The sequence below is a fragment of the Zeus faber genome, assembly GCF_960531495.2.
Source record: "Zeus faber genome assembly, chromosome: 17".
NCBI lineage: Eukaryota > Metazoa > Chordata > Actinopteri > Zeiformes > Zeidae > Zeus > Zeus faber.
The window spans coordinates 9,408,319-9,433,763 of record NC_137204.1 but is presented as its reverse complement, the minus strand read 5'-3'; the positions used below and the strand labels follow the sequence as shown (position 1 = coordinate 9,433,763).

The 25,445-nt window shown below is 47.4% G+C and overlaps 2 protein-coding genes across 2 annotated transcripts; both read right to left on the bottom strand.

Annotated features, from left to right (window-relative positions):
• Positions 1 to 4,341: 4,341 nt before the first annotated feature.
• LOC307243449 (transcriptional regulator protein Pur-beta-like) lies at positions 4,342 to 6,615 on the bottom strand (the record flags this gene model as incomplete). The annotated part of the gene is made up of 1 exon (XM_080018267.1): positions 4,342 to 6,615. The coding sequence occupies one exon, from the start codon at positions 6,613 to 6,615 to the stop codon at positions 5,647 to 5,649; it is 969 nt and encodes a 322-aa protein (XP_079874393.1). The 3' UTR covers positions 4,342 to 5,646.
• Positions 6,616 to 16,804: 10,189 nt separating this feature from the next.
• Positions 16,805 to 24,717, bottom strand: ved (ventrally expressed dharma/bozozok antagonist; the record flags this gene model as incomplete). Its single annotated transcript, XM_080018350.1, has 5 exons — positions 16,805 to 16,898; positions 19,681 to 19,765; positions 23,618 to 23,933; positions 24,054 to 24,313; positions 24,438 to 24,717. The coding sequence occupies 5 exons, from the start codon at positions 24,715 to 24,717 to the stop codon at positions 16,805 to 16,807; spliced, it is 1,035 nt and encodes a 344-aa protein (XP_079874476.1).
• Between the last annotated feature and the right edge of the window lie 728 nt (positions 24,718 to 25,445).

Sequence of the window (25,445 nt, the reverse complement as noted above, 5' to 3'; positions counted from 1 at the left end):
GGTTGTATTGCCTGTCTGTTGTGTGTCTGTATTGTGTTGTGTTGTGTTGTGTTGTCTGTATGTGTTGTGTTGTCTGTATTGGTTGTATTGTCTGTATTGTGTTGTGTTGTGTTGTGTTGTCTGTATTGGTTGTATTGTCTGTATTGTGTTGGGTTGACTGTATCTGTTGTGTTGTCTGTATATCTTGTGTGTCTGAATTTTGTTGTGTTGTCTGTATCTGGTGTGTTGTCTGTATTGTGTTGGGTTGTCTGTTGTGTTGTTGTCTGTATTTGCGGTGTTGTCTGTATTGTGTTGTGTTGTCTGTGTCTGTTGTGTTGTCTGTATTGTGTTGTGTTGTCTGTATCTAGTGTGTGTCTGTATCTGATGTGTTGTCTGTATGTGTTGTATTGTCTGTATGTGTTGTGTTGTCTGTATTGGTTGTATTGTCTGTGTCTGTTGTGTGTCTGTATTGTGTAGTATGTCTGTATTTTGTTGTGTTGTTTGTATCTGTTGTGTTGTCTGTATATCTTGTGTGTCTGAATTTTGTTGTGTTGTCTGTATCTGGTGTGTTGTCTGTATTGTGTTGGGTTGTCTGTTGTGTTGTCTGTATTTGCGGTGTTGTCTGTATTGTGTTGTGTTGCTGTATTTGTTGTTTTGTCTGTAATAATGTTGTGTTGTCTGTAATAATGTTGTGTTGTCTGTATTGTGTTGTGTTGTCTGTATCTGGTGTGTGTCTGTATTATGTTGTGTTGTCTGTATTGTGTTGTGTTGTCTATATGTGTTGTATTGTCTGTATGTGTTGTGTTGTCTGTATTGGTTGTATTGTCTGTGTCTGTTGTGTGTCTGTATTGTGTTGTGTTGTCTGTATTGTGTTGTGTTGTTTGTATCTGTTGTGTTGTCTGTATATCTTGTGTGTCTGAATTTTGTTGTGTTGTCTGTGTCTGGTGTGTTGTTTGTATCGTGTTGGGTTGTCTGTTGTGTTGTGTTGTGTTGTCTGTATTTGCGGTGTTGTCTGTAATAATGTTGTGTTGTCTGCAATAATGTTGTGTTGTCTGTGTTGTGTTGTTTGTGTCTGTTATGTTGTCTGTATTGTGTTGTGTTGTCTGTATATGTTGTGTTGTCTGTATTGTGTTGTGTTGTCTGTATTGTGTTGTGTTGTCTGTATTGTATTGTGTTGTCTGTATTGTGTTGTGTTGTCTGTATTTGTTGTGTTGTCTGTAATAATGTTGTGTTGTCTGTAATAATGTGATGTTGTCTGTGTTGTGTTGCGTTGTCTGTGTCTGTTGTGTTGTCTGTATTGCATTATGTTGTCTGAATATGTTGTGTCTGTATGTGTTGTGTTGTCCGTATTGTGTTGTGTCTGTATGTGTTGTGTTGTCTGTATGTGTTGTCTGTATGTGTTGTGTTGTCTAAAAGCTCCACGTGTGTTGTCAACTTGATGAAGATGTCGTCTTCATTTCCTTGTGTTTTTATATATATTCGTGTGTTTTCTTTCAGTTGGTTGCAGTGTGTTGACCTCAGGGGCCACCGTAGTTCTCTTCATTTTGTACGTTGTGTTTTACAGATGTGTAGGTGTGTGTATAAACCCTCACACACACAGTACTAGGGAACATAGATCACCATATTCTGTGTGTGTGGGTGTGTGTGTGTGTGTGTGTGTGTGTGTGTGTGTGTGTGTGTGTGTGTGTGCGCGCGCGTGTCATAGTTTGTATGTGTCCGTCTTCCTCGCATATGGCAACAGAAGCTAAATATAGCCCCAGCCGCGCGGCATTACAGCGGGATCATGCTTCCTGTTACTTCGATAGGATGCCTCCCTACCACCATCTTTGTTTTCTTCCTTTCCTTCCTCCCTCCATCCTTCATTCACATCTCCATTGGGCCACCGACACTGCCCTGTCGAGGAGTCAAGCATGTTGTTTTGGCTTGGTTTTCGGTCCACTAATCCTTTTTTTTTTTTTTAAGGAGGTGTCGGTCGGAGCCCACCATTACTTATAATAATTTAGAGCATAACCAAAGCTGCGTGTTACAACAGTATCGTTTTTTTTCGGATGTTTCTCAGTGAAGTGGAAGACTTGGGAGCTCAATCCCTATAACCACTGGAGGCCAGTTGAGCGTTTGAACGCTGGACTCGGCGCCTGAACCGTCGCGCCACCAGGCCTCCTTCAGGCTCAGCCGGACGCTCTTCGACGTGTTTGCCGGCTTTCAAGAGCTCACCTGGGGTCTAACCTTCAAGTCCTCCAACACTGTAGGGTATTGTGCTCGATATAATCCTTGCATTGCCGTGTAATAATTTTGTTGTTACTTTTGCTCATTCCTCCGGTTGAGTTATCATATGTCATATATTCAGACGACAAGCCCACCCGTCACTAGAATCCCCACTCTCCTCGCCCACCATGTCCGTGTCCGTCACTCTGTACATTCTCTCAGGGCCGTTTTTGCTCACTCTAATTATTGGGATGCTTATGGGATGTGAGTGATGCACAGCACCGATCACCGATCAAATGCTTATATTTTTGCACAACTATTATGGCCATTTATTAATATCAATAGCCAGTTTGCAGCTTGTACGGTGATATAGGTCTAAAAATTGATATTTTTTCGTTAAATGTTGAGCCACCTACCGTCCACGTTTGAACATCACAATGTGCCAGCATCAGCCTTCTGGGGGTGTGATGCCCTATTTATTGCCTGTTATTCAGTGGCCGCAAAAAAGGATACAGTTCATACAACATTCCACCTGTCAAAACTCTGAAGTCTATGGGTCATATCCTGCTGTTTTATTTAGTCTGTCCAGCAGGGCAAACAAGGTTGTAAGTTCTAGCAATACTGGCCCAACAAACCGAAAATATATGCATTTATGAATATATAATCTGCTCCACATTATCACTAACTATTGTTCATTGGCAATAAACATGAACTTTACAGACTCCATATAGACACATCCATAGGGAAATATGTCTGAATTGGGAGATATTAAATTCCACACATACTGTGTATGTGAAGGGAAAAGCCAAAAGTTGGTGGTTCCACTGATTCTAGGCGATGTCTAAAATAATCACAGAGCACTGAAGGTAGTTATTGTTTGGTTTCTTTGAATGAGATGAATGGCCTTATCAAAGTGTGAGCTCTATTACTCGGTACAGCTGATTTGTTAGACAGCAGCCATGCGCACACAAATGGTACGCCTACCTCCCCTAAACATTTAGGGTGATATCATTTTTGAAATGATATTCCTTCAAGACAGAAAGAGAGTTCTTTGATTTGAAAGCTTCATCGATCTAAAAATAAGACGTGACCCATGCCCTCAACATGCTGTAAGCTCATTCACAGCGTGTATGGGCAACCCAGGACGCCTAATTGCACCAGGACAAGTTTATCATTGTTAATGATTTAAAATATAACAGTGTGCGAGTGTTACGATGGCGATCTTCATGTCACCACAACACATCCGACTATGAGAAGCCACAGCATATCCTTAAGCGGCGTGAAACCTCACACCTCAAGTTTTTTCATGAGCTGAAGCATGTGCAAACTCAACTGTGTTGCATGGTCACTGCCTTGGAGAGGCGTTACGCATTGTGTGCCAAACTTAAGCGGATGTCAGCACAATCAAATTGTTGTGCTACTGTGTGTGTGTGTGTGTGTGTGTCCCTGGCCATGAGGTTCGAATGGCACAGCTGACTCCTTGAGCTGGAATGTCAGTCTGTCAGGGCCTCCCACATTAAAATAACCAGCGTGCCCTGTCAGCACACACACAGGAGCCGCGACAGCTGCCCTGCAGGCCTGCACCGAAACCGCATGGGGCTATTGGGGTTTTGGGAGCAGTCAAGAGCCGATGGGAGCGAGTGATCCGGAGAACCAAGGACACTCCGCGGGTCCTGCAGAACGTGAAAAGTCACCGGAGGGGAAGGAGGCGGCAAATCGGCCTGTTAAGCTATACTTAAAGATCAATCAATCCATTCATCCATCTATCCATGCAAAAGTGAACCGATTCACTCTTAGGCAGATCTCCGAAAAGATTGGACCTCAATAGTTTTGGTGACTGCCAACCCAATGTGAAAATGGAAAATAAGAACATTAAAGCCGAGCTGAAATAGCACCAAGGGACTATGGATAACCGAACCATAGGCCTTCTTGCAACCTTTAACAGTAGTTTAAACAAAACAAAAAAGTGTAAGAAAAGACAGAGAAAATGATTTGGTTTTGAGGCATAACTGAAGCAGGGATTTTCCACACATATACAATCACCACATAGTATATAGCCTTTATGTTTTTTTAAATGATATAAGTGTATACTTTTACTCTTGGGAAAACAAGAGAAATTTAACAAAGAAAAAGAAAAAAAATACGTCCAACCTTGACTCAGTTTTTTTGTTTTTTTTTTAATGAAATGAACCTTTTACAATTTGAAATTAATTTACATTATACATTATTTCAAAATATCTCTTGCTGGCTTATTCGGTAACTTTCTTTATAAGTATAATCTTATTTATATAAACCAATATAATTCTCTTTTTTGAAAAAGAAAATAATCTTCCATCTATGCATTTGCCGCCATGGTCTCGTCGCAACCGGAAGATGATGTGTTGGGCGTGTGTGTGCGTGTGTGTGTGTGTGTGTGGGGGGGGGGGGGTTGGACACACACACACACACACGTGGAGGCCGCTGTGCTTTATCCAGTACTGCTTTGTAAATCTTTTGGCCTGCAAGTCATACATGGAAGTGATGTGCATGACAAGGTGCTGACGGGGCAGAAAGGGGGCCGGCAGGGTGGTGGATCATTGGTCCACTCCTCTTCCCTGCGAGAAAAGTTCATCTCCGTTCCAGAATGACTGGGTCTTCACAGATTTAACTACAGGATTGTTTTCTTTTTTTTTTATATTGCTTACATTGTATGTAAAAAACAGCAACATCCAAATGGTTCCAAATGATTTCCATGAGAGAGAGGGGGGGACACAACAACAAAAACCCAAAACAACAGTTATTAACTTTATCGAAGCCAAAGCTTCTATTTTTTGGGGAGAATTCTCTCAGTAAATTCATTATGATTGATTATTTAATATAAGGGGCCTGATATGGAACGGGTTAAATGATATATTCCTACATCAGTTACCATATCAAATACACACAATGGCAGCAGAGTGCTATACACTCTACTCATGCTCCATTTGACTATCAAACTATTAACTAAAATAAATGCTCACAGGACAGTCCTGGGCTAGAGCAGGGACATAATGGGTTCTTTCAAACATGTATCTGTCACAAATAGTAAATACATAATTGGCTTTTTCGGGGTGGAAAACCAATCTGCTGGTTTTAAAAGGACCTCTTTCCTTCTTTAAAAAAAAAAAAAAAATGTAATTATTACTATTATAACGCACGATTCTTTCTTTAACCCCCTCACCCAGACATAATCTTATTTTTGACCAAGTGCACGACTTTCGCACATCCAGATCCCGATAACAAACTGCACGATTATACACCAATAGCTCCCTGCGAATTTACTTGATCCTCTAGGTTTACCCTTTAAGTTTATTTAGGCTTATCAGATCGATTTGTCATGCACTTTAATCTGTCGCATCTGCATTTGGGGGGGGGGGGGGGGGGCGCACACACACCCCGTGAGGGATCTCGCTGAACTCATCAGCTGTTCCACGGGCCGATCGCTCAGTCGTCGTCCACGTCATCCCCCTCCGACTCCTCTCTCCTGTCGTACGTCTTCTCCCGGTGCCTCTCCTGGATCTCCTTCATCTCCTCGGCGTATCTGCTGAAGGCCCCCCCGAACTTCCCCCAGGCTTTGTACGGGATGGTGATCGAGTTCCTGTAGCTGGGCTTCACCTCGCTCACCCGGAGGAACACCCCGTATTTGTTGGAGCCCACGTCGAAGAAGAACCGCTTGGAATCCACCATGATGGACGTGCCCTCGGGAAGCTCCCCGTAGCCCGCGGCCGCCATCCCGGCGCCCAGCTCCTCGTCGTCCCCGCCGTAGTCGTCGATGAGCTTGGCCAGGGCGTCTCGGAACTCTATTAACCCCTGCGCCGGAAGGGCTATGGTCTGGCCGGCCAGCATGCCGCCGATCGGCCCGCCGCCACCCATCCCGGGTCCGCGGTTCACGGTCTGCCGGATCCGCAGGAACCGCCCCCGCTGGTTCTCCTTCAGGTCGAGGTAGTATTTGCGGTTTTCTCGCACCAAGAACTCGCTCTTCAGCGCCCGGCGCGGTCCGCCATCCTCACCCACGCTGGACTGGGCGATCTGCTCCGGACTGCTAGGCCCCAGCTGGGCGTAGTGCTCAATGAAGTCCCCGAGGTAGTCGCGAAACTCCGCCGCCACGGACAGGGACAGGGTGAGCCGGCTCTTGGAGCCCCCGGCCCCGACCTCGGCGATCTTGATGAACCTGCCCTTGTTGTTCTGCTTGACGTCCAGATAGAAGCGCTTGTTCTGGATGTCAAGCCGCTTGGAGGCCAGCTCCTGGGTCTCCTGCTCCCTCTGGAAGTGCTGGAAGCCGCCGCCGCTGCCTCCGCCTCCGCCTCCGCCTCCACCTCCACCGCCTCCACCTCCTCCGCTTCCACCTCCTCCGCTTCCACCTCCGCCTCCGCTGCTACCACCGCGCTCGCTCCCACTGTCACCATCCGCCATCTTCAGCTCCACCATCCACTTCAGTGCCTCTCCCCCTGCGGACTCTCTCTCTCTCTCTCTCTCTCTCTCGCTCTCTCTCTCCCCCCCAGTCCCTTTGCCTCCCTGTCTCTCTGCCTGCGCCCAGCTTGCACCGCACAGCACCGCCCGTCGGGTGTTTCCATTGGTCCTCCCGACGCGGGGCCAGAACCCCGGCCACTGGTTGGTGCAGAGGCGCCGCCAATCACGCCCATGTGTCAATTCCTTCCAGCGGCCCATTGGCCAGCTTTTAATTCAGCGTGACGTCATCTCCGGGAAACTTTATTTTTTTTTAATGACCAACCATGGTCATGAAGTCCGTCAGCCTCGTTTTTTGTTTTTTTTTAAACAAAAAAGAAAACATTATTTTTTTCCCGCCACACCGAATTAATAAAATATAACCCCTGATTCAACAGCCCTCCTGCCCCCCCCCCCACACACACACTGACACACACACACACACACACACACACACACACACACACACACACACACACACACACACTGACCCCCCACTGACTCTGTCCCTCATATACCCCCCTCGCCCCCCCCTTCACTCACTCACTCACTCACTCACTCACTCACTCACTCGTGCAGTAATGTACATGCAATAACGCTGGTGTTACACTGTACATACTGTAGTGAGCACATAGTAGCTAATTCATATAGTTGACCATCTTTAACCTATATACCACAACAATAATGTAAGCTGTGCACAGCCATGCACAGCTTTTGTTTTGTATTTTTGATCAGCCTTTTTTTTGTCACAAAAAGAAAACATTATTATTTTCCTGCCACACAGAAATAATAAAAGAAAACCCCATTTGCCTCACGTGGCAGTGGGGCTCATCAACAATTTTTGGTTATTTGTATATATTTTCTAAATGTCATTAAATTTCTTATCTTTTTATCCTATTTTATTTCATTGTTCTTTTTATTCTGCTTTTTTTTAAATTTTAAACTGTCAAGCTTTTTATTTGTTAATGCTTATGGTCTGTACTGAGGTGCGGCAAACCTCCTCACAGCTCATTGAGACCCTTCAAACGTATTCAAAGGGCCAGTCTGCGTTCATTCCTGGGCCACAAGTTGATTTTATCAGGCCCTGACAGAGCTGTCCATGGTCCTGGAGATGTTAGTGTTGTACTGGCATAATTGGCCATCGCCCCTGGTCCTGGACAATGTAAATTTGTTAGTTCTTTCCTTATGCAAATGTATTGTTATTTTTTTGGTATTAAGAATACAAGTTAGGGGGTCACGTGACGATGGCTGACTGAAAGACGTGTTTTTGCTGAACTCCCACTCCCACACAACTTTAATTATATTATTTGCAATTTAATGCAGCCATTTCAGCTTATTATACTAACACAGCTTTGTACTAACTAATTGCAAGAAGAAAGTGTCCCTTTTGATGACAAGCAATGTCGAAACAAACATAAATTCAGGCAGCCACGAAAACTATCTCCTCCAGCTGCTCACCAAATAACAAACTTTCCATTAAATAGTGATGAACAACCGCGAACAACCGCCAGACACCTCTCTGATTCACGAGGGGACTCAAAGGTTTTGCGACATTATGGAAGAGAAGCTTTCCAAGATCCCGGGGGCTATAGAAAGAATATTCACAACTTTAGAAAACCAGTTGTGGTGTGGGGATGGTGTGGTTTAAGCAGCCACACCTGACCTGGGTCTAGGTAGCTAGGGGCCCAGGCTCAGTGTGGCTGTATACCCGTTGCTTGTTGGTTGGTCTAACCAGCAACAGGTCCACAATCCCCACACACACTCAAGGTTGGGAGCCCTTGTCATGACACATCTCCATCTGCTCCTGGGCTTATTCCAACTAGCCCTCTCTCTACAATAAATTGTGTGTCTACAACAATGTCGTCTGTGTCTCTGTGCTGGAGGTCCTTGAAAACATCACTTGGATGGCAGGTGGTAGGCGAAATTGCCACACTGGCACCTGAACAGGGACTCTCCGGCACGCGGAGGGACACAGAGGGCCTAGGCTTCGGCCAGGTATTCTCCCTGGCCTCCGTTTGGTGTTCTGGGTATGTGGTGTGGGGATGGTGTGGTTTGAGCAGCCACACCTGACCTGGGTCTAGGTAAATGTGGACCCAGGATCAGAGTGGCTGCATACCTGTTGCTCCTTGGTTGGTCTAACGAGCAAGAGGTAAAACCCCAATCCCAACACACACTCAGAAGAGGAGCCCTTGTCATGACACATGTCTATCTGCTCCTGAGCTTATTCCAACTGACCCACTCTCTACAATAAACTGGTGTGTCTAACACCCTGTCGTCTGTGTCTCTGAGCTGGAGGTCACTGAAAACGCTACTTGGGTGGCGGGTGGTAGGCAAAACTGCCACACCAGTCCAAACGCATTACCGAGGTGGAGCAGTGAGTGTCAGAAGTGGAGGACAGTGACTGGTCTGGAAGAAAGACTCACCGAAGCAGAAAAGAACAGATGTTCCACATCGGCAGCAGCTATCTTGGTAAGGTGCCTCAATGGCTCTCCTCTGCATCCTCATCATATCGAACCCGCCCCAGATTAGAGAAACAGTTGTGATTGGCCCAACCCTGGCAAGGTTGGGTGTTAATCTGTTTGAATGGGAGGGTGGCCATATTCGGCCAGAGCAAATGAAACATGAGCTTGCAGATTGGTCTGGTTCCCAGGCTACTCCCCAGCTACACTTAATGTGAACTAAACACTGAGAGATGCAGAGAGCTTTTGCATGACACTGGGATAGAGGCGGCCAGAAGGCGCAAGAAAGACTGCGACTTTCATTTTATCTGAAGGATAAAATGACCACAGGTCGACATGACTACAACTTCCTAAGGACTGGGTGAGTATCTTTAATAGATACAGAAGCTATCCTATCTTGAGAGAGCAATTCAACATAAGGCGACAAACCACTTAAGACTGAAAGATTTCGGTGCTGAATCTGGCTCATTATTCTAACAAATTTATAACAAATGAGAGGCCCCTTTATGACATATAATATTACAGCTGTAGAAGCTGTCGATTTAGGTGGCCAGAATAATAATATGCTTGTTAATAACTTTATGTTGTGGGGGCGGGAGTGGGATATGGAGATGTTTTTTCTTCCAGAAGCGATTACTCCTTTTAGCAGCACGTGCTCCTATAGCACTAGTTCTTGTTGTTCTCCCATCTGTGGGAGATGGGCATTTTTTTGTCAGCACATTTAATCCGCCAAATTATAGTGAACTGCACAACATTTTTTTCTAATGGGTTGTTTCTCTGTTAGAAATGGATAATTTCCAGTTGTTATCTATAAAGGACTCTACATAATAAGCAATACAAAAATCATCACACTGAATGCCAAAGATATTAATCACGTGGTGAAGAGGCGTAAAATACTTTCCATGCTTAAAAAAAGATGATGTGACTGTTACAAGAGAGCCACCTCACTGATCTTGAACACTTAAAATTAAAGAGAGATTGGTTTGGCCAAGTGTATTATTCCTCATTCAACTCAAAAAGCAGAGGGGTAGCAATAGTTATCCTTATCTTACATTTACACTTGATAAAGTCATCCAAGATACAGAAGGATGGTTTGTTATCATTACTGGGTTTCTGCACGGGGGATACATTCTTATAGGAAATGCTTACGCCCCAAATACCTTTGACAGCTCATTTTACTCTAAAGTATTCGCTGATATCTTGTCAATTTGTCCACCTTATGGAATACTTGGAGGGGATTTTAATTGTGGTCTGGCTCCAGGAATGGATCATAGCTCATCCAAAGCCATACCCCCTTCCAAAATGGTTAGAGTCAAAAAGGAGCTATGTTCAGACCTAGGCCTACCGGATGCATGGAGAGTCATAAATCCACGAGAGAAAGACTTTACATTTTTTTTCCATCCTCAGGACTGTTTCTAGCTTTTTGGGGGCCCTATCTAAAATGTTGTTTGGGGCCACTTATTTTGTGAAACTATGGTGGGAATCCAAACACTCCAAGGTGGTCTGGGGCATGCATTCAACTGGTGCATTTTAAGAGGAAAAGAGGCTAGATCCATGAAAAACTCTTAACCTCTTGGGGGGGGGGGGGGGTCAACCTCATGACTTTGAAAAACACTTGACTCAATGCTGTGATGCCATGTCAATAACTTTGAAAAGTTATGGAAACTGTTGGATAACTGTGCTATTTTGACATATTTGACATTTTGACTACTGCACTATTTCCTGAAAATGGCTGAGAAAAAAACCACTTTTCTTCAATGTACCTGGACATCCCATACATTTTCTGAATGATCTTGGTGTCTGGATTCTGTGTCTGGAGTTCCACCAGGCTGTGATTATCCTAGAGGTCACAATTGGTCATTTTATACAGTAAGGTCAAGTTTTTAAAAATGCCATCACATCATCACATTGAAATGGTTTATAGGGGGCCATATTTCATCACACTTGAATGCAATTCCGCTCTTTGGATTTGCAACAGTCAGCTTTGAAGCCATACCCAATTTCTACAATCCCATGACTGTTAAGATTCCACAGTGTGCACGAATAGGGAAAATGGAAAAAAAAAAGGCGAAAATAACATATTTTTGCTGCATGCAGAACACGGTGTGTTTCGGACCCTGAAGCAAACATACCTTATGTAGCTGACAAATGTCAAGCATGGCTGTAAAGGTGAGACTCTTGCGGTTCTAATGAGCCCAATTTCATTCAGATATCTTCATCAGAGAGCTTGTGACCCATTCAAAATCGTCATGCCCATTTGCATTTGTCAAAAAAGATCGCAGACTTTGGAGATATGTTACGCTTGCTGACAGATTATCCAAACGATCGCATCCACACTGGATATTACGTACTAACCCTAACCCACTACGTACTGTGCCCATAACAGTCATCTAATGTGGGAACAGACTCCATACGGAACTTCTCCATGAAGGAGGCCGATGTGGGAATGACTACCTACTGCCTTTGCCGGATATTTTCTATCCAGCAATGTTACAGCTTCCATGTGGGAAATGGGCTTTAGAAAAACAATGGGAACTTTTTATCTCCACAAATGACACACCTGATGTTTCTGCTTCTTACCCCATGGGAAACGGGTAAGGCCTTCCTGAGGGGCGCCATAATCTCCTATACAGCCACAAAGAGAAAAAAGTACATTAGCAAACCAACTAGAGCTTGAACAGCAAACTCTAACCCTGGATAGGATTAAAACCTCTTCTTCCATAGCTCTGTTAAAAAAAAAAAAAAAATAGAAGTGGCCCAATCTGCCCTACAATTGCTCACTCAAAAAGCAGAATCAGCAATATTTCTTGCCAAGCACAGATTATTTGAATCTGGTAACAAACCCGGCAGGCTCCTTGCTCGATCAGCCAAGGGCCCCACATAATCCTCCACATCACTGAGAGATATCACAGCTCACAACATTTTGAAACTAAAATTATTAGTAAAATAATAAAGGACTTCTGTCAGGAACTATACTCATCTGAGTGTGGAAATACTTCAGTGCTAAGATTTTTTTTTTTTTATGGAATAAATCACCCACTTTATCTGAAGAACGCAGAAACGATTTGTGTCGACCAATCACAGCACAGGAAGTCCTAGCGACCATTAAATCCCTACAAAGTGGGAGAGCTCCGGGCCCTGATGGGTTTGGGCCTGAATTTTATTAAAAAAAACCCCAAGATGGCTAAGTTGATGGTGGGACCTCTAATCAACGTGTATCGAGTACCGAGTCATTTGAAAGGGGCACACCTCCTCCAACTTTAAATCTGGCCCACATCCCTCTGATTTTAAAGAAAGAAAAACCTTCTGATTACTGTGCATGCTGCTGGGGGAGGATTGCAAATTACTATCAAAGCTCCTTGCGAGAAGACTGGAGGAGGTGTTGCCCATTTTGATGCGACCAGATCAGACAGGATTTATAAAAAATAGATATTCCTACTACAAATGTTCGACGTCTCCTTAACGTAATACAATTCTCACAAAGTATAAAGAAAAGGCTCCTTGCTGTCTCAGTGGATGCTGAAAAAGCTTTTGATCGGGTGGAGTGGGAATATCTTTTTGATGTTTCTCATCGGGTTTGGGTTGGGCTCTGGTTTCATTGAGTGGGTTAAACTTCTATACAGGTCTCCAGTTGCGAGGGTCCCAGCAAATGGTTCAATGTCTGACATTTTCCTCTAAAGTAGAGGTACACGTCAAGGCTCCCCCCTCTCACCACTATTATTAACGCTTGCGCTCGAGCAACACGCCGAGACTCAGGAACGACCACGGGACTGTTGGGTATGAATCATATTAGGAGACATTGAATACAGAATTTCGCTATACACCGATCAGCCACAACATTAAAATCACCGCTAATAATCACATATATTGTGAAGCTGCCTCTCGTGGGGGAGTACACAGCTATGACCCCTTCAGCTCTGACCCGTTGAGGCATGGACTCCACAAGACCTCTGAAGGTGTCCTGTGGTATCTGGCACCAAGACGTTAGCAGCAGATCCTTAAAGTCCTGGAAGTTGTGAGGTGGGGCCCCCATGGATCAGGCTTGTTGTTCCAGCACATCCTACAGATGCTTGATCGCATTGGACCCGAACCCCAGCCATCCATATGATGTAGAAGAAAATGTGATTCATCAGACCAGGCCACCTTCTTCCATTGCTCCATGGTCCAGTTCTGACGCTCACGTGTCCATTGTAGGCGCTTTCGTTGGTGGGCAGGTGTCAGCATGGGCACTCAGACCGGTCTGCAGCTACACAGCCCCATAGGCAACAAGCTCCGATGCACTGTGTATGCATACCGGGGCACCCACAAGACCTGTCATTTTGGAGATGCTCTGACCCAGTCGTCTAGCCATCACAATTTGGTCCTTGTCAAAGTGGCTCAGATCCTTACGCTTGTCCATTTTTCCTGCTTCCAACACATTAACCTCAAGAACTGACTGTTCACTTGCTGCCTAATATATCCCACCCCTTGGTGCCATTGGAACGAGATGATCAATGTTATTCACTTCACCTGCCAGTGGTTTAAATGTTTTGGCTGATCGGTGTATGCTTATGTATTGCTATTTATTACTAACCCATTGAGCTCCATACCTGTTTTAATATCAATCACCAGTCAGTTTGGCCAGATTTCAGGGTACAAAATTAATTATGACAAGTTGGACGCCCTGTCACCGGGTGACTTTGGGGACTGGGCAGCTCTTGTCAATTTCCCTTTTCAGGAAGTCAAATACAGGCTTTACTTACCAGGGCATAAGAGTATCAGCAAACATTGCAGAGTTGTATAAACTCAATTTCACACCAACCTTGTTTTCAGTTAATAGCGACCTTAACAGGTGGTTTAACAACCCTCTGTCGTGGATGGGTGGAAGCAGCCTGATTAAAATGAATGTGCTTCCTGCTACGACTTAAGATCAATAGAACAGCCATTTTAGATATTGAAAGATTTCTCTCAAAATGTATATAGCATGGATATAAATCTAGATTCAAGATGAAGATTTACAATTACCAATAGACAGGGGAGGTCAAGCCGTTACAAAATGTCTGTATTATAACTGGGCTTGCCATGCCCAGATAATATCGGGCCAATCTATACCAATATAAGGCTGGCTCAAACATTTTCTAGGAGAGGCCCTCTTGGGCCCCTTTATATCTTTTAAGCCTTAATTGAACTGACATGGTTGAACTTCCAGCAGAGGTCAAAAACAATCCTATCATGTTAAGATTTGGCAGGATATTACGAAACATGTCGGCAGAAGAGGTTTTTCCATCAGCGTTACAACCTGGTGTAGGAAAAAACGTATATTAATTGACTGGTACTCATTTCACACTGATTTGTTTGAAAGAGATCATTTCATGTCATTCTCAAAACTTCAGACTAAATACATAATACCACACAGACACTTTTTTGTTTTTCTTCAGGCATTTTGTAAAATCCAAACTTAAATTCCCATCGGACCAACCAATGAAACGCTCAATTGAAAGCTTTCCTCCCAAATTGTATTTAACTGTAATTAACAACAAAGAACGTATTCCCCTTTTTTTATTCAAAACTATCCTCTGTTAAGTGTGTTAATGTCAACGGGACTAGGGAGTTATGGGGAAAGCACTTGGAGGTTGAATTGAATGCCAAGGCCTTTGAATCTGCTAAGAAAATATCTACATGAAATATGGTAAGAGAGAGCCAGGACAGAATATTACACGGACTGCAGTGCACTCCTCACTTTCTAAACAGAATGAATCCCCACATCACTCCCCTTCTGTGTGCAGTGTCAAAAAGAAGTATTAACTTACTTTCACTCTATCTGGCAATGCCCCTTGATATCCAGGTACTGAAAAATATTACCAAGGAGCTTAGCTCAACTTCCCACAAAACAGTAAAGATGGTACAAGGTTTGTTTCACTTGAACATACTATATACTAAATATATATACTATGTACTACTGTATGGGGCAGTCCTCTTTATGACTGACTCTTATTGGTAATCTTGTGCTTCTAGCAAGGCATTGCATTCTGTTCCATTGGATCAGGGAGACACCTCTCTCAGTCACACAGGGGTACAGAGCATTTCAGCTTTTTCCTATGGAACCACTCAGTGCCCACATTAAAGGGTAATGACAATGTGTTTGATAATATGTGGCAACCCTTCCTTGATTATCTTCCTGGTGATTTTAATCTCCACCTCAGAAAGGGCGCCCGCGTTTTGTTTTTACAAATAAGTCATAACACTTTTTTTTTATATTGATATGGTACTAATGTAAAACCCCCCCAAAGAATCGCCATCTTACTGGAGGGGTTTGTGTGTCCCTGTGACCCTGGGAGCTGTGTTGCCGGGGGCATTAGCCCCTGGTCTCCCAAGGCAGAGTGGTCCCAGGGGAGGGACCAGACAAAGAGTGATTCAAAGGACCCCACTGAAAAAACACAACAAACAGCAAAATGGTACCTCGCCTGGAATAGGGAAACAGAGGCCCCCTCCTAGAGCCAGACCTGGGAGGGGAGCTCACCGGCGAGCATCTGGTGGCCGGGCTTTGACCCATGGGGCTCGACCGGGCATAGCCCGAAGAAATATCATGGAGCCGCCACCCTGTGGGCCCACAACCTGCAGGGATAGGCGTTGGGGCCGGGTGCTATGCCAGCCGGTGGCGGGCAAATGAGGGGGCCTGGGCCTGATGATCGTCGGCATTGCAGACTAGTTCTCGGGACATGGAATGTCACCTCTCTGGCGGGGAAGTGTTAGGCCCACAGCCTCTCAGCGCCACTAGAGGCCGCTCTTGCCCCATCTGCAGCTCCCTCCTTGAGCCAATTGCACACACCTGGGATCAATTACCTGCATCACTCCACACAGTATTTAGTCTCCAGCTTCCCAGTCATTCTTTGCCAGACCGTCAACTGGTTTACCGGAGTTGTACGGCTACTGGCTCCATTCCTAATTCCAAGTTCCTAGTGCTTGTTTCAAGTCTCTAGTTTATGTCTCTTTGTTTCGTCTTCCCCTTACCTGATGTCTCCTCTCGTCGACCCAGTCTGTCCGTCCATCTCCAGCCAGCCCAGTTTACCTGCTTGTTTCCGCTCGTCGACCAAGGCTGTCCGTCCTTCTCCATCCAGCCCGGTTCCCCGTCTCTCCACCCGGATCCTGGACCACTCCTCCCGGTCATCATCCCTGCCCAGCCCTGCTCCATCCCTACCTGACTGGGTCCTCCGGCCAGCTCCACCGTGTGGGCTAATAAACATCCTTTGTCTGCCTCCCGTCTCCCCGTGTCGTGCGTTTTGGTCTCTCCTAGCCCTGGTCGTGACAGTACGGTCTGGCCGAGAAAACATGGACCCAGCCAACACAGAGGGGCTCGGCCGCACACTCGGGGACCAAGGAGTGTTGTCTCCAGCGCCCTACGACGGCGATTTCGGCACCTGCCGCGCCTTCCTTGTGCAGTGCGCGGTGGTTTTTCCACAGCAGCCATCGTCGTACGCCTCCGATGGCGCCCGCATCGCATTCCTCATCTCCTGCCTGAGAGGGGTGTCTCTCGGCTGGGGTTCCGCGGTTTGGAGTCAGGGGGGGCCCCGTGAGTCTCTCCTACGTACGATCTGTTCACCCGCGAAATGAGGAGAGTCTTCGATCACCCAGTTTGCGGCAAGGAGGCGGCCAGAAGACTCCCCTCCCTCCGCCAGGGTCCCCGTAGCGTCGCCTCCCTCGTCGTCGAGTTCCGGACACTAGCCGCAGAAAGCGGCTGACGAGTTGCGGGAGGAGTTGGCGAGGGGGGACGAGCCCACGGACCTGGACCAACTGGCGGAGACTGCCATCCACCTGGACAACGGGAGCGCCGGCGCGGGAGGGAGAGGGGGAGACTCCAGCCCGTGCCTCCCCCCTGGGCGGCCACGCCCCGGTTTCCAGTCTCGCTACTCTCGGGCGCCCCGGAAGTCCCTCAACATTCTCCGATGCCGAGCCCATGCAACTCGGTCGCTCCCGGATCTCCCCCGAGGAGCGAGCCCGCCGCATACAGACCGGCGCCTGTCTGTATTGCGGCCGGCTGGGACACCTCCGAGCCACCTGCCCGGTCCGGCCACGAGAGGGCGACTTCTCGGTAGGGTTACGTTCCGGTCGCTCCAGCTCCAACCCTATCACCTGTCCTCTGCTCCCAGATACCCTCTCGTGGGGGTGTATAACACTCTCTTCCTCCGCTTTCATAGATTCTGGGGTGGATGCGAGCTTCCTCGACCTGGGACGCCAGCTAAGGCTGACACCCGTCCCTCTCCCCACATCGCTCAAGGTCAGGGGGCTGACCGGGTCACTTCTGACCCGGAATACCCACCAGACGGCCCCCCTCGAGCTGCTACACTCCGGCAATGACCGTGAGTCGTTGAGATTCTTCCTTATTTATTCCCCCCGAACACCCTGGTCCTGGGGTACCCCTGCCCCCTGACCTGTCCTTGGTTCCTTCACAATATCTGGACCTGGCCCCTGTCTTCAGCAAGCAGGGCGCGCTATCCCTACCACCTCATCGCCCTACGACTGCGCAATCAACCTCCTGCCAGGCGCCCCCCTCCCATGCAGTCGCCTGTATAACGTCTCCCAGCCCGAACAGGAGGCCATGGAAACCTACATCTGCGACTCTCTAGCTGCCGGGATCATTCGCCCCTCGTTGTCTCCGCTGGGCGCAGGGTTCTTCTTTGTCGCCAAGAAGGACAAGACCTTCTGTCCCTGCATCGACTTCAGGGGACTCAATGACATCACAGTCAAGAACAAGTACCCCTTGCCCCTGATGGACTCAGTCTTCGTCCCCATCCGGGGTGCCACCCACTTCTCCAAACTCGACCTCCACAACGCCTACCACCTGGCCCGCATCTGTGAAGGGGACGAATGGAAGACTGCATTCAACACCCCGCTCGGACACTTTGAGTATCTGGTAATGCCTTTTGGTCTGTCAAATGCCCCAGCTGTCTTTCAGACCCTAAATAACGATGTCCTCTGGGACATGCTCAACTCTTTTGTCTTTGTGTACCTCGACGACATCTTGATTTACTCCAAATCCCTCTCCGACCGAGTAAAACACGTACGCCTGGTGCTGCAGCGGCTCTTGGAAAACCGTCTCTCCGTTAAGGCCGAGAAGTGTGTCTTCCATGTTCCTACCGTTTCCTTCCTAGGATTCATCATTGGCCAAGGGAGGCTGGAGATGGACCCCAAGAAGGTGGCTGTCATGATGGAGTGGCCAACCCCAGCCAATAGGAAGCAGCTGCAACGCTTTCTCGCGTTTGCAAACTTCTACCGGCGCTTCAGCCGTATCGCCGCTCCCCTCTCGGCCCTTACCTCCACCGCAGTGGGCTTCGAGTGGACCCCCACGGCCGAGGCCCTATTCCTCGACCTCAGAAGCGGCTTTTCGTCGGCCCCAGTCTTGGCCCAGCCCGTACTGTCTCAGTGTTCTCCGACCGACGGTAAGCTCCACCCCTGTGCCTTTTTCTCCCGCAGGCTTAACCCACCCGAGCGCAATTATGACGTGGGCAACCGGGAACTCCTGGCCGTCAAACTAGCCCTGGAGGAGTGGCGCCAATGGCTTGAAGGAGCAATCCACCCCTTCGTCGTCCGGACCGATCATAAGAACCTGGCCTATATCCGGACGGCGAAGCGGCTCAACTCCCGGCAGGCCAGGTGGGCGTTGTTCTTCGGCCGGTTTAACTTCTCTCTATCCTACCGCCCAGGCACCAAGAATACCAAACCTGACGCCCTGTCCCGTGTGTTCGCACCAGAGGAGAAGACAGGGGATCCAGAACCCATCCTTCCACCCCTGTGCCGCCACGCTCACCTGGGAGATAGAGTCCCTTGTCACCCAAGCGCAGGAACGCCAGCCCGACCTAGGTACCGGACCCCCCTAACGGCCTGTTCGTCCCTGACTCCGCACGCTCCCAGGTTCTGCAGTGGGCCCATCCCTCCCACCTCAGCTGCCATCCCGGGATCACCCGCACCCTGGCCGTCGTCTGCCAGCGCTTCTGGTGGCCGACCCTGCTCCCTGACACCCAGTCCTTCGTCTCTGTCTGTCCCACCTGCACCCGGTCCAAGACCTCCACCCGACCCTGCTCCGGCCTCCTCCGCCTGTTACCCATCCAGACCCTGTCACCGGTCTCCCACCATCCCGGGGCAACACTACCATCCTCACGGTGGTGGACCGCTTTTCTAAGGTGGCCCACTTCCTCGCCCTGCCCAAACTACCATCGGAAAGGGAGACCCGCGGACCTGCTGGTGGCCGAGGTGTTCCGCTACCATGGCATCCCGGCAGACGTGGTGTCGGACAGAGGACCCCAGTTCACCTCCCAGGTCTGGTGCACCTTCTGCTCGGCCCTGGGGGCACAGGTCAGTCTCTCCTCTGGTTTCCACCCCCAGACCAACGGTCAGACAGAGCGGGCAAACCAGGAGGTGGAGGCCATGCTCCACTGCCTGACAACCACCAGCCCTACCTCCTGGAGCGACCAGCTGCCATGGGCCGAATATGCCCACAGCACCCTGGTCAACGCCTCCTCTGGCCTGTTGCCCTTCCAATGCTCTCTGGGCTACCAACCCCCGCAGTTCCCTGCCCAGGAGGTTGAGATCGCCGTACCCTCCGTCCAGGCCCACATCCGTCACTGCCGGAGGATGTGGAGGAGGCACGAACTGGCACTGTGCGTCCGCACCCACATACGTCGCTGGACAGATGGTATGGCTCACCAGTACACCAGAACACCAGTTCAGAGTATTTGGCCTTCTTGGAGTCTCTGGGTGGCGTCCTGGAAGGAGCTCCGTCTAGGGACTTTATAGTTCTACTGGGAGACTTCAACGCTCACGTGGGCAACGATGGAGGAACCTGGAAAGGGGTGATTGGGAGGAACGGCCTGCCTGATCTGAATTCGAGTGTTGCTTTGTTGTTGGACTTCTGTGCTCGTCATGGATTGGCCGTAACAAACACCATGTTCGAGCATAGATTGGCTCATAAGTGTACGTGGTACCAGACCACCTTAGGTCAAAGATCAATGATCGACTTTGTAGTCGTGTCATCAGATCTGTGGCCGTATGTCTTGGACACTCAGTGAAGAGAGGAGCAGAGCTGTCAACTGATCACCACCTGGTGGTGAGTTGGATCGGATTGCAGGGGAGGCTACCAGACAGACCTGGTGAACCCAAATGTGTAGTGAGGGTGAACCAGGGAATGCCTGGTGGATGCCCCTGTCCGCAAGGTCTTTAACTCCCACCTCCGGAAGAATTTTTCGCGCATCCTGGGGGAGGTTGGGGACATGGAATCAGAGTGGATCATGTTTAAAACCTCTATAGCAGAGGCGGCTGCTAGGAACTGTGGTCGGAAGGCAGTTGGTGCCTGTCGTGGCAGTAACCCAAGAACCCGTTGGTGGACACCACAGTGAAGGAAACCGTCATGCTGAAGAAGGAGTCCTTTTGGGCTCCTCCGAGGTGAGGAGAGTGTCCGGTTTGGGAACCTCAGAATTGCATCTCTGCTTTTTGCAGATGATGTGGTTTTGTTGGCTTCATCAGACCGTGACCTCCAGCACGCACTGGGGCGATTTGCAGCCGTGTGTGAAGGGGTGGGGGTGAGAGTCAGCACCTCCAAGTCTGAGGCCATGGTTGTCTGCCGGAAAATGGTGGATTGCTCTCTCCGGGTAAGGAGCGAGTTGCTGCCCCAAGTGAAGGAGTACAAGTATCTCGGGATCTTGTTCACGAGTGAGGGGAAAATGGAGCGTGAGATGGACAGGTGGATCGGTGCGACGTCACCGTTGTGGTGAAGAGGAAGCTGAGCCGGAAGGCAAAGCTCTCAAGTTACTGGTCCATCTACGTCCCAACCCTCACCTATGGTCATGAGCTCTGCGGCGTGACCGAAAGAACAAGATTGCAAATACAAGCGGCCGAAATGAGTTTCCTCCGTAGGGTGGCTGGGCTCAGCCTTAGAGATAGGCTGAGGAGCTCGGAGCAGAGCTGCTGCTTCTTCGCATTGAAAGGAGCCAATCGAGGTGGTTCGGGCATCTGATCAGGATGCCTCCTGGGCGCCTTCCTTTGGAGGTTTTCCGGGCACGTCTAAGTGGTAGGAGACCACGTGGTAGACAATGAACGCGCTGGAGGGATTATATATCCTAGCTGGCCTGGGAACGCCTCGGGTCATCCAGGAGGAACTGGAAAACGTTGCCGGGGAGAAGGGGGCCTGGAACTCCTTGCTCAGCCTGCTGCCAGCGCGACCTGGCCCCAGATGAATGGATGGACTAATGTAAACAAAACTCAATATAATGTAGTGCATATGTTTGTAATGCATATATATATGCTGACTAATTTGTCTATTCTTGTTTTGCAATTTGTCAATGTCTGTGCTGCCTGGTTCTTTGTAAAAAAAAAACAATGTGTAAAAAAAAACCCTATATATATATATATATATATATATATATATATATATATATATATATATATATAGTTAAAAAAATTATACAAGTAAACACTGTGCCAGATGTCCATCTTTTGAATTAAATACTGCTAATTTTAAACAACCTGGGTCTGGTATAGTTCTTTTTAAAGCTGCAGTAAATTGATCTAAAATCATGTCATTATTTACATACAAATACACCCTAGACATCACATCCCACAGCCATATAAGCCAGAGGAGATGGTGGGGCGTGAAACATGGCCACAAAACTCGGGTATGGTTTTCCTTATTCATATTTTCCCGTCATACCCAATTCATCAGTTGTTTACGCCTTTATGTGATAATATCTATATTACATTCATGGCATGAGGATTCCTGACGCATAGTCAAAACCTTGTACACAGAATTGACCTGTCCCTGCAAATTACTTCTCATGTAATTGTGAACATGACTCTGACTTCTTAGATATGTATTTATTCTGACTGCTCTGTATGTACTAGCATATATTATTGAAAAATATTTATTTATTTTAACCATCATTATTTTCTTATTATTCTTGTTTCATGGATCTATAATTATTTACTAACTTGATGTGACCTCTTTACTGTCTTTTTAAAATTGTATTGTTATAAATTGATTTTGTTGTATGTGTCTCATGTCTTTGTTCCATTTTTTGTTTTCAAAAATCAAAAACCAAAAAAATAAAAAATAGCTAAGCCTAGATGATGAGCCTGGAAAGTGTTATTCAAATAGATTGACTCTGACATGACATGACCATGACCTGCTTGTTTTCTCGTATTTTTCTGGCGCGCCGCCTAGCGGCCGTTAGAGGCACTCAACACTTCATCACATTCATCAATACATCAATTTGAGACTTTGATTCGGCAGGAGGTCCTTCACGTATCACACCTTTAATTTTGTTCTCATTCGCTTTCTGCTGCCATTGTGTTTTATTTGCCTATAGGGAATGTGAAGGTGACGTCACATTGCCCATATATGGGGGACCACTCGCATTGGCTGTAAATGTCGGGCTGCATTTTTGAAACTGACAGAAAATCTTGCAACCATCTTGTGTGAAACTTCGACCCTTTCTTTTTCTACATTTTTGTACATTTCATGTATTTTAGCTATTTCTCTATGCAATTGAATGGAAGTGATCCCCTAAAATTGGTGACCGGAGTCCATAGCAACCGGCAAACTTCACATCCCTATAGTGTGGGTTCTAATGTTTGATTTCAGACATCACTCGTTCATCGTCTGAAACAGTTTTTAAAGTTCATCCTTATCATGTAACAAGACGCATATTTCCTCTTCCCAAAGTGATCTAATCACAATTCAAAGAGCCACAAATACACAGTTACATATTCATGAAAGCGGCAACAATTTTGCTTAATTTATAGCAAAAGTGCTGTAAATTTAGCGTTTAGCTTTCAACTGCAAGTAAGAAGAATCATAACTGGAGTCAAATTCCTTACTGTTTATGTGTGAGAATACTTGGCCAAAAAAGCCTGATTCCGAACATTTAGCGACTCCCAAATTGAGTAGTCCATTCAAATTCAAATTGTAATTGATAACATCTCAAGGAGGTCCTGTGGGACTCTCTCCAACCGTCTGAAGAAAGAGTCAAGACAGAATTACATCTTTGAACCAATTTTTTTATTTTCCATACAAAGATAACATTTTTACAATATTGTCAAACAGTCTTCAAAAATATGTTTAGGACCCCCCCCCCCCCCCATCTATGTACACGACACTCTGAGGCTAAGCTTGAATATTATGTATTAACTCGCCGCCTTGTTCAAATATTATTGTGCCATCAAATGAAACAACAGAAACAAACATTAAAAGAAACAAATAAAAATGTGAATAGAACAAATCTATATCAATCCCTATCAATTCAAGTCAGAGCTGGACACATTATTGCACGTTACCCCAGTTCATATGCATTAGGTTCAATGAACATTTTCACTTCTCCCACAAACAACAGTTTCCATCTACATTCTATAGGAACAGATTTGATCCTTTTCTCAGAAGTCCGATAAGACAATTGCATTCGACTGAAAATATTGCAACAAGGCAAAAAGGTGGCTAACCCAATGGATGAAACATTAATAATGTTGAGGGTATGGCTGGTAGTTACCCATCAAATGACTGGAACCTGAGGGTAGCACTATTCCTGGAAGGCTTGTATACTGGTAGAACGACTCCAGAGGCAACGCCGAGACACCGGGGACGGCTGCGCTGGCGCTGTATTGCAAACTGTGCGGATGGAAACGGTGAGCGGAAACGGGTCCTTCCTGCGCAGAGTTATATCTGGGATAGGGCCCCGGCCGATATCCCTGTAGCTCAGGATAATGTAGGAATTGAGAAGCCACGTTAGCCTGGCAGGCGTGGGCCAGGGCGTCCTGCACCGTCCTCTTCAGCTTCATGCGCCTGTTCTGGAACCAGTTACGAATCTGAGAGGGAAGAAGGAGAGAGGTCCGGGTGAGTTCTCAAAAAACAGCCCGATGCCCGAATGTCTCGGTCCAATGCCCGAGACGAGCCTCCGGATTGGCGACCGATTCGGCGGCGCCTACCTGCTTGTCGGACAGGTTGAGCTTTTTGCAGAGCTCGGACTTTTCTTGCGTCCCGAGGTAGGCGTTCCTCTTGAACGCCCTCTCCAGGCTGCTGACCTGCTCGGCCGTGAACGCCGTGCGCGGTCTCCTGCCGGCGGGGGGCGAGGGCGGCGAGGCGGAGCTGCCGTGCGAGGGTGCCGAGGGGGGGCGCGAGCGGCCGCCTTCGCTCTCGTAGCCCGACGTCTCCTCTTCTGTCCCGCTGTGGAAACCAGCCTCAAGAGCTGGAAGACGGAAAAAAAGGGGGGTACTTTTCAGCAAATGTGTGAATAACCAACCATGGTCAAGCGATGAACGCTTAACTATGTTTTGAGTGTCATTAAATGACGATGATGGGACGCAACCTACCTTGTTGGCTGTGAGGGTCCTGAGGGTTATCACAGTTTGACGTAAACGTCCCGGTGTCTGCCAGGCGAGAAAGGGGGAAAGGATCCACGGCTTGGCCCCTCGATTCTTGAATGGGCCGGTTCCCAGTTCCCTTTGGTCTGCAGTAAAACCCGGGCAAACTCTCCGAATTTGTCCCAGAGGTATTGAGCGCGGCGGTCTTGGCGGCAGTGGCTGGGTGGATCTCCGTGGCCGCCAGCTGGCTGCTTTGGGCCATCCATTCAATGGAGAAATAGCCCCGCATGGTCGGCCACACGGTGACGGTTAAGGGTCCTGATAACACAATTGAAGATATCCTCCAAGCGTATCTTGCATGTGCGTGTGTGTGTGTGTGTGTGTGTGTCTGGGCTGTTCCGGATCATGGAAGGAGACTTATGACCTGCCCTCTTGGAGGCTTTCTCTCTATTTATACAGGGCCATCCCTCCTTGTGTAAAATTCCCTCAGTCAAAGATCAAAGCACACATCCTCTCTACGCCCCTCCGTCCACCCCACCCTCCCTCCCCTCCCTCCCCTAGTTTTCACAACTGGAGTAATTAAGATGTCTCATTCACCATCAATGAGGCTGTTACCTACTGGCTCCAGTAAGTCTAGGAAGACCCCCCCCCCCCCCTCGCTCTCTCTCTCTCTCTCTCTCTCTCTCTCTCTCTCTCTCCCCCCTTCAAAAACTGGACACACACATCAGCCCTCCCCTTGAATTGCAATCCCATTCATTGTTAATCCATAAATTTGTGTTTATTTAAACGCATTCATGTTGGTTCATCACACTTTATTTTTTTCATTTTCCTCAATGACACTAATCATCAATGAATGATGATTACGGGGAATAGTGATTGACAGGGCCATAGTATGATTACATAAAGCAGTTGGACATAAAGTATTAAATTGTATTTAATTAATTCACGTAGCTACTATATTCTACTCATCGTATAATATTAAAAGTCATTTTCATTAACCCAAATTAAAAAATATAT